Source organism: Lactuca sativa, chromosome 2 (assembly GCF_002870075.4).
Source record: "Lactuca sativa cultivar Salinas chromosome 2, Lsat_Salinas_v11, whole genome shotgun sequence".
Taxonomy (NCBI): domain Eukaryota; kingdom Viridiplantae; phylum Streptophyta; class Magnoliopsida; order Asterales; family Asteraceae; genus Lactuca; species Lactuca sativa.
In genome coordinates, this window is record NC_056624.2 from 2,390,783 (window position 1) to 2,400,456 (window position 9,674).

General features: G+C 39.1%; 1 protein-coding gene and 1 non-coding gene across 2 annotated transcripts; both read right to left on the minus strand.

Annotated features, from left to right (window-relative positions):
- Window positions 1–1,293: 1,293 nt before the first annotated feature.
- Window positions 1,294–3,061, minus strand: LOC111891978 (chlorophyll a-b binding protein 7, chloroplastic). The gene is made up of 5 exons (XM_023888038.2): window positions 2,872–3,061; window positions 2,361–2,527; window positions 2,093–2,239; window positions 1,795–2,020; window positions 1,294–1,705 (listed from the first exon to the last, which is right to left on the minus strand). Exons 1-5 carry the CDS (start codon window positions 3,001–3,003, stop codon window positions 1,397–1,399), a joined length of 981 nt encoding a protein of 326 aa, XP_023743806.1. The 5' UTR covers window positions 3,004–3,061; the 3' UTR covers window positions 1,294–1,396.
- A 5,234-nt stretch (window positions 3,062–8,295) lies between these two features.
- Window positions 8,296–8,402, minus strand: LOC111891987 (small nucleolar RNA R71). Its single transcript, XR_002850408.1, has one exon. It is a non-coding gene; the product is annotated as a small nucleolar RNA R71 (small nucleolar RNA).
- Window positions 8,403–9,674: the final 1,272 nt, after the last annotated feature.

Sequence of the window (9,674 nt, forward strand, 5' to 3'; positions counted from 1 at the left end):
GGAAGTGTCACTGGTCAAGGTCCAGTGGCAGCATCGTAAGGGTTCCGAATGGACTTACGAGCCAGAGGCAGAGATGTGAGAGCACTACCCATATTTATTCACGGCAGTGGCCTTCGAGGGCGAAGTTTAGTTTAAGTAAGAGAGAGTTGTAATACCTAGAATTCAGGTATTCGTTTTAAACCTTGAGTTATGTTTAATTTGCAAGTGTAGTCCCCGATGGCAAATTCGTAAATCTGAAGTCCTCTAGAGTAGACGGGGCGTACACCCTCGTATGCAGGGCGTACTCCGGAGCGCCTTAGAATGATGTGCGTACGCAGGTACGTAGGGCGTATGCAGCCAGGGTGCAAACCCTAAATTTTAGGGTTTGGACCCTATTTAAACATATTTATGGCTTCATGCACCTTCTTACCTTCATCCTCCCTCCTCATTTCGAAACCTTAAAGAGTGTTAGTGCATTGTGAAGCTTGTTAAGCCATTTTTGGTGCCATTTGGAGCTTTTTGGAGTAGATGAAAGAGCATTAAAGTGGTGGTATTTCACTTAAGGTTTGGATTCAGCATTTTGTCGCCCTTGTGCACCTTATGGAGGTAAAAAGTTTCAAACGTGATGAAGAAATCTCTTGGATCTAGTTTTTGCTCAAGTTGTTTCTTTTTTTGTCCTAAACTTAGTCTTTACGAGTAGAAAGTACTCCAATACATTTGAGTTGCCTTTTCAAAGGTTTTAAGGGGTCTTAATTCATAAAGTTGGGTTCTTGGTCACTAGTTTCCCTCCATACAAGTGCTAGATGGTCTTAATAGGTTAAGAGACTAGATGGTCTTTTTACTTCCGATAGCACAAAACGTTGAGGCATATACGTACACTCTTTTAATATTATATATAACTTTTCTCAAATTAATAAAAAAAAATTATGAAAAACTTGTCCCTCTACCAAAAAAAAGAGTATCAAAGTAGTGTTCCAAATGTCAAAAGAAGCATCATGGAGATCGGCAAACAGCAGTCCGCGTTGTTTCCACTGTTGAAAAAGAGGTGCATGTGGACTGAATTTGCAACCGCAAGAATGTCACATGTTTCAGATATGTAAGAAAAGCACATCGAGCACTATGCGATACTTGTTGCTAGTGCCTTTTAATTAATAAATTACATCATTAACCCAATGAAACTTTCGCTCTTGCCACCCTTCAATAGGGTAAAAATTTAGATACTGCACATCATGTTAAGTTAAGAATAAAATCTTCTATTAATTTGTTTTATTGGTTAGGTCACTTTAAATTTACCTATATATTTTAGAAGGAATCTTGAGAAGAAGCCAGTTATATACACGTCTAAAAAAGAGAAGAAAAACATCTTTTTTCTTGTACACCCACATATATAATACGTAATAGTGGAAGATGATAATCTTTACTTGTACATAGACCCAAGTATAGATAGTATGTTATTATGCATGGGATCAGAAATATGGTCAACAAGATTCTGCAATGGTCCTTTACCAGTCAAAGCCGCTTGAACATAAAACCCCAACCATCCAATCATCGCCAGCCGTCCATTTTTAATCTCTTTCACCTTCAGTTCCTGAAAACCAACGGGATCTCCAGAAAGATTCAATGGATCAAAGAGCACACCACCTGGATAATTAACATCACCAGGAAGATATATCCCTAATGGCTCAAGAGCCTCTATCCCACAATATCTTGCATATTCTGGCCCAACCTACATGTAATTAGTAACATTTCACTACTTGGATGTGTTGAAAGCTCAAAAGTAAAAGATGAAGGGTTAATTAGTAAGAGTAGTTATACCATGAGAAGAGCTTGACAGATTGCTATGACGATAACTCCTTGACTTCCAGCAAAATGGAGTCCTGGGATACCAAGGTAATCCAGTGTCTCACCTTGAAGCTTTGAGTATCCGACTCGCCACCACACAGGTTCTACAAAATGGAAAGCGCCTACAAGATCTAGTAACTCTGGAATTAGGGCACCAAGTGCACCAAGCATCGCCCAACGTGCATGCAATATTTCAAAACTGGAAATACATAATGAAATCATGGAATTAGTGACACAATTTTGGTGAATTTTATGAGGGAGAAGAATTTACTTGTAGTATTTCTTAAAAGCTTCAGGATCTTGGCTGAGGCCCGCAATGTCGAAGCCATAATCGCCAGGGAGTTCGCCATCAAGATAGGTAGGATATTCAAATGGAAGCGGACCAAGCCACCGAGGCCTCTGTTTTCCATACCATAAGCTGTCAAATCCAGATGAGATTTTTAATGCCGATGTAAAAGATAGTAACAAATCAAGTGGATATAAGTTAAAGATGAGATTTTAATACCTTACAATGGATCATGTATATATAGTACGATTACCTATCCTTTTTTGCTTTTTCTGATAATGCTTTGTACACTGAAGCGTTCTGAACAGCAGCTTTCTTTTTCTCCTCCATACGTCTCTGCAGAGTCTCGCCAAGGGGACTGTTGGCGATAGCTTTAACGGCAGTGAAAGGAATAGCTGAGAAAACTAATACTCCAGCAAGCTATTAATTAATTCACAGAATTCAAACAAAATGTCAGGAGAAATGTGTTGAATTAGAAACCCATATGATGACATGCTTGTTCAAGTATTATTTTTTGGAGTAATTAGGAGATTGTAGGAATATTTAATTTACTGTATATTATATATGCCCATCTATTCCAATGAGGGTAGGAATAGAGATACAGCTACAGAGCTAAACCCCCTAATATAGCGTAGATTATTCTTGAAAATCAAATGTAGCATATTCTATCTCCCGAAGAAGCCAGATGGTGTGTATTGATAATAGATTAAAAATCGTAAGCAATATAAGAAATAATATTCCAATCAAAATCAGAAACCAGGTACCTCTTGCCATGAAGCTCGGTAGCGTGTGAATTGATGATCGCCTGAGAAATTGTATGATTTGGAAGGAAGCAGGCTGCAGTGGAGTCCAGCGGTGGAGTTACGGGAGGTGGAGGTGGAGAGGTGAAGAATCATATTTTGGGTTCGGGGGCGCGAGGATGACTGGTTCTCGTTTGCTGTTTTACATGGCCAAGCTATCCGGATATTATAACATGCGATGCACGTGATATTTTTTCATATATATTTCATGTATTTATTATTGACTTAGAGTCAATGTAGGTCTTTTTTTAAAAATAATACATCGTTCAAAACGAACATTTCAATCGGTTTCAAGGTTTATGTGGAAGTTAATCGTATAAAACTTACGAAATTAATCGTGTAACACTAACGACATTTTGTGTGTGACAGAATTTGAATCATTTAACTTCTATATATAATTCTGCATTTCAACCACTAGGTTTTCATCTCACCGACAAATTTTTGAAGAGCTTATAAAAAGTGGCTTGTACTATTGCTCTCACTACATAATACCAACTATTTTTTATTTTATTAAGAGTTAATGACTTATAAGGGTAGCATACATACATTAACTACATTTAGTCTCTTGTGTCTTTTTTTTGTATAGGTATGATCACCCTTATGATTGTTGTGTAGGCTTATGTTGAGTTGGCATTACATGTGGCATATATAGTCCTTAAAACCTTGCCCTTTAACACAATGTTTGAGACTCACGATATTTTCCCTAGCTTCAAGCATTTCTAAGAAAAATGTTGAGTGCGTCAAGCTTCTCTAAATCTGGCATATGGAAAAATGAAATTCTTTATGATTGGCGCCTCCCAACTTGAATCCAGACCTCTAGGATAGAAGAAAAGTCTTGGAATAAGGTTTAGAGTATTCCCTAATTCAATGGTATTTTTCGAGTTTGGCTACTTCGAATTTGAGTGTTAAATTCTTGGTTGTTGGTAACTTCTTAACTATTGTTTTTTATACATGAGGAATCAAGAGGAAAAAATGATATTATTGGGAATGGATTGATCCATAACCAATGAACACTGAAGTTTGCTAAAAGAAACATTATATAATGTGAATTGTGTAACATCATGTTTCGAGAAGTTTCTTATTTCGGTATTGTAGACTATAAATGAATTGAATAAAGGCATTAGGCTTCAAGTGAATGGGGTTTAGACCTTATTGGATGTTGATAATGTTGGTTAAGTGATTAAAGCCTTCGACTTGTGCTTTGAAGAAAAAAGGTAAAATAAGAAAAGTAATATTACGTGCTTCCTGCATAGATTATAGTTTTTAGTTTGACATGTATTAAGTCAAAAGTAGTTAGATAGGATTGTGGGACTCATCAATACCTTTCTGTGCATATAAACATCGCCGAAAACGAAGTAAAAAAAAAAGAAGTTATAATTGTTTGAAGTTGGAATGGAATTAGGTGAAAACTCATTCTTACGAGGTGAGAAGCATATTCTGTAACAATGTAACATCCCAAACTTCAGAAATATGATTTAAGGGCTTAAAGTGTAAATTGAGGAAGCTACTCGATGAGTAGGTGCGATTACTCGTCGAGTCGGAGCGGGTTCTGGTGGCGAGTTCAGTGACCAACTCGCCGAGTCGGCAGCTGGACTCGACGAGTTGGTGCTAGGAAGAGAAAACCCTAATCTTAGGATTTTCACCGTAGTTAAAGGACCTTAAGTCCTCACCTCAGCCTCTTTGTTACCCCCCCCCCCCCCCCTTTGAGAGTCAGAAAACCCTAAAATTGTGTGTGAGCCTTTGGAGTGAGCTTCGAAGCTTTGGAAGGAGATTCTAGCAAAGAAGTCTTGTAGATCAAGTGTATAGCATCAAGGGACTCATATAGATCCAGAATCTACTTCAGTTTGGGCACATTTTTGAGGTAACAAGTTGTTACCTTAATCCCTTCCCTCTATATCAACTTATGGATGGATTTGGGGCCATTTTAGTATGTTTAAAGATCCATTTCAGGTTATGGGTCTAGATCTGAGGTTGCAATTTCAGATCTAGACTTGCCTTGGTCCAGGAAATCATAAAGCATCAGCCATTGGTTTGGTTGTGAAGCATTCTTGCCTTAAACCCTAACCCTATCTTGTTTTGGGCCAATAGCACCTTGTACTCACGTAAAGTTGGCAGCTTTACATGAGAGTCATGCCCTAGGAGGATGGATCTACAGTTTGGAGCCTCTGCATGGCTCAAAAAGTGACTGTATGGATGAAGGACTAAAGAGACTTGGCGAGTCGCATGGGTTGACTCGGAGAGTCATATGATGATGGGCAGGGACTCGACGACTTGGATTAACAACTCGGCGAGTCTGATGAAGATTGTCGTGGACTCGGCGAGTCTGTTCTTCGACTCGGAAAATTCTAGCACAGAACCCCCAACCTCTTCTAGTTAAGACGCGGATCAATGAGTTGAGTGGTGACTTAGTGAGTTGGACAGGATAGGACTCGGAGATTGATGGACTCGACGGGTCATGGGGTGACTCAGCGAGTCGAGTCATGATATGAGAGTCTTCTGAGTTTAAGAACTCGGCGAGCCAATGGGTTGACTCGGCGAGTAGGGTCAATCAGGAAGGTTGACTTTGGCTAGAACTTTGACTTTGACCTGTTTGACCTTCAAGGGTATTATGGTAATTTGGATATTTATGTCAATGGATCATTGATGGTATAGGTGTTAGAGTCTGGGGCAGTGCTTCGGGATTGTGCTTTTGTGGTTCGGTTCGGCAGTTGCAAGGTGAGTTATCCTCACTATACCCAAGGGTCTAAGGCACCAAGGCCGGTCCTTTGATTGTTATTTGAGATAGTTATTGTTGTGATATGTGAGTTGGTATTTTGTTAGAAAGGATGATTATGTGTTAGTATTGATTGTTTAGGTTGGAATCCTGGTAGATTGGATGTGGCTATGCTTACTGACCTATAGTTGGTCTGACTGTCTAAATGTTGGTAGGAGATTGCTTGTTATATGTGCACATGTTTGAGCAGTAGTAGAGGGTATTCCATCCCAATAGGATGATAGGGCCCTAGTATGTTGTTTCTACATACTGGTATGCGATTACCTGATAGGTGCACATGTGTGTTAGTGTGTGGGTGATATGTGCATATTTAGTTCATATTAAGTATAGATTTTTTATCAATTATTAGCTAAATTATTGCATATCATGGACAAAACGTACTTAAAAGTGTTTGAATTATGTTTTCAGTCCAAAAGTGAAGCTCGGAAGCAAAAGGAAGTAGGAGAAGCGGTTGGGAGCTCGGGAATTGAACAAAGAAGAAAAACACCAAAGACAACACCTACTCGGCGAGTCCGAGCGAATATTCGAGAAGATAAAGACTCAAAGACCCAGAGACTTATCGCATATGGGGATTGAGAAATGGACTCGGCGAGTCGGCACCTGACTCGACGAGTCGTTTCGCAAATATAAAGATAACTTCTTAGATCGACAGGGGGGAATTCTGGAACCCTTCTGGAGAGATTAGCTGCTATTGAAGAACCAGAAAAACCCTAGAGAACGAAGATACAAGCTAGAATCCAATTCCGAAGGAGATTTGAGGCAAATTTCATCATTCTACTTAATCTTTTGTTTTCCATTATGGCTAGACAATTAGAATTCATTTATTTGTTGATATTTACTTTAATCATGAGCTAAAACTCTTAAACTTCTGTTTGGGGATACAAAATTGAGACTATGGTTTGAAATTTGGTAGGATTAATTCAATGTTGGTGATTTTTGTTAGTTTTAGCTTGCTAAAGAACCTTGTGTGTGAATGATAATTAATTTTTTGTTAATAGGAAGGTAATTAAATAGTATGAACATCTTTTGATTATCAACCTCATATGATTATGTGACCACTTTGTCATATGTCTAGGATTAATGAACATGAAACTAGAATTAATAAGAAATTTGAGTAAATTCATGTGTGAGCTTGTGTGATGACCATCAACAAGAAGTTAACTAAAGGATCAAATTAGTTAACTATTGCAAGTCTAAATTAACCTGAATAATTAATCTAGTGAATTTAATTAAATTAGACAACTGATCACTGTTTGAGTTAGTTATTTCACTAAGGATTAGTGCAGTGAACGCGAATCTAATCACTTGAATTGGTAGCCAACAAAAGAGTTAATCCAATGCACTATTATCATAATATTAACCATAGGACCAATTGAGTTGAACTAAACAGAAGTCCTTTTCATTATTGAATCTAGTTAATTCTTTGCTTTTCTAGCTTTTAGTTTAAGTGTTAGTTATTAAGTTTTCTAGTCTTGTAAAACTAGAGAAAACCCCCTACTTATTAATTAATTAGATAGAATTAGTTTTTAGTTTTAATTTACCGTTCCCTGTGTTCGATACCCTACTTATTTAACTATACCACAATTGATAGGTCCACTGCCTTTGTGTGTTTATTTTATAATTAGAAGTAGGTTTAAAACTAAGTGAGTTTGCACACATCAAGTTTTTGGCGCCGTTGTCGGGGAACGATTCTAAAATTAACATTAAATTCTAGTTTAATCGATCCTTTGTGTGGGATTTATCTTACACAAAGTTAATGAAAAGGTAATTTAGTAATTAGTATAAGTTTTAATAAAAATCCGTTTTTAGAAAAAAAAATCTGTTTTTGCCTTCAACTCGTCGAGTGCACTCATGCCGACTCGGCGAGTTCATCGCTGATTCACAGTTTTAATTTTTAAATATTTTTTGTTCTTTTTACGCGTTTTTGTTTTGTTTACAGCTGTTTCATGACCCGAGGATCTAATACACCTCTGGTCCCTCCTCTCGAAGACCCGGAATCCGCATTAAGGAGGAGCAAAGTAAAAGCCGTTGGAGAATCCGCTTCTTCAAAGAACTCGCCACTCAAGAACCTCAAGTCCATTTTCAGCATGAAGAGGAGCAGCAAATCAGGAGCATCCAGTGCCTCTTTGACAATTGAAGACCCAATTAAAGAAGACACCGAGTACGAGACCGAGGAAGAAGAACTCACATTCGAGCACGAATCCAACTTTGAAGACGATTTAGCTATCACTATGGCTAATATCGATGAAGTCCCCATGGGGGAATGGAAGAAGAGGATGCGCGATGATGCTGGCCCGGGACTTGTGCAGCCCGCAATTCCCGCTACGGCTACCTTTGAGCTAAAGGGTCATATTCTCGCTCAATTCAAGGAGATTCCTTTTTATGGGAAGGACCACGAAGACGCCTACAAGAACTTGGATGAAGTAAATGATGTGGTTGACTACTTCAATGTACCAAATGTGCCACGCGAGACCCAGCTACTTCGCATGCTTCCAGTCACGTTCAAGGGTGTTGCAAAGGATTGGCTCAAGTCACTTCCTCCCGGATCGGTCACCACATGGGCCAAGATGAAAGAAGAATTCATAGACCACTTTTGTCCGCCTTCCAAAATAGTTAAGTTGAAGAAAGCCATCGCCAACTTCAAGCAACAACCTGGGGAATCTCTTTATGAAGCTTGGGAAAGGTACAAAGGTCTTCTTAGAAATTGCCCACACCATGACCTCAATAGCCAACAAGAGGTCTCCATTTTCTATGATGGAGTCAATGTCACTACAAGGCAATTGCTCGATTCACAAGGCCCGCTCACGAAGAAGACGCCCCCGGTAATCAAGGAGTTAACTGAAGAATTCTCTAAGCATTCTAGAGAATACCACAATCCAAGAAATGAAGTAAGTCGGTAGGTAGTGAACTCAGCAAATGATAGCATGGCGGCGGTGATAGCTAAGCTCGATAGTCTAGATAGAAGGATGACAAAAATGGATCAAACAATCCATGCTATTCGAGTTGGATGTGAGAATTGTAGAGGGCCCCATCTCACAAAATATTGTGACTTGGATGAAAATGGAAACAAGAAAGCTCAAGTGTTCTACTCAAGCGGCGATCGATACGACGAGAATTGGCGGAAACCGAAGAAGGAATGGCTCCTATACAAAGAATACAAGAAGGCTAAGGAGGAGAAATACAAGCAGAAAGAAAGGGGATTTTATGAAAAGGAAGAACTGGTTATGGAAAAGAAAGCCGATTTAGAAGAAATGTTCACTAGATTCATAGCCGCGTCCGAGAAAAGGCACAATGATCATGATCCTGCTATACAAGAGACCAGAAATATGCTAAGGAATCAGCAGGCATCTATTCTCAACATTGAGAAACAGTTAGGACAACTTGCATATCAAGTGAACGAGAGAAGACCGGGTCAACTTCCAAGTAACACCGAAAACAATCCGAGAATGGAGAATGTGAGCGCAGTGACTTCTAGTTATGAAGAAATTTTCACACCTGCACAGAAGATCTCCAAGGTGAATACAGAAAAGGAAGAAGAGTCGGTTCTAGCTAAACCCGAACAGACTCGCCGAGTCCCTCTAATAGACTCGACGAGTCCATGCACTGATGACAGAAATTTCATTACCTAGAGGCCTTACAATCCCCCTTTGCCATTCCCAATCAGAGCCATGCCTAGAAAGAAGATTAGAGCGTATAAAGCCTTCATGGAGCATGTTTGAGACCTTCAAGTCAACATTCCATTTATGGAAACAATGCCTCAAACACCTAAGTACTTCAACTTGTTAAAGGGTCTTTTCGTTGCTAGAAAAGATTTAGCTGAAGTCACGGAGATAGTATTGAGTGAGCTACCAGAAAAGAAGGGTGATCCGGGGAGCATCATAATTCCATGCCAATTTGGAAATGTACTTTCCACTCAAGCGTTGACTGATTCGGGTGCAAGTATCAACTTATTGCCCTTCTCCTTCTTCAAGAAGCTGAATTTACCGGAGCCAAG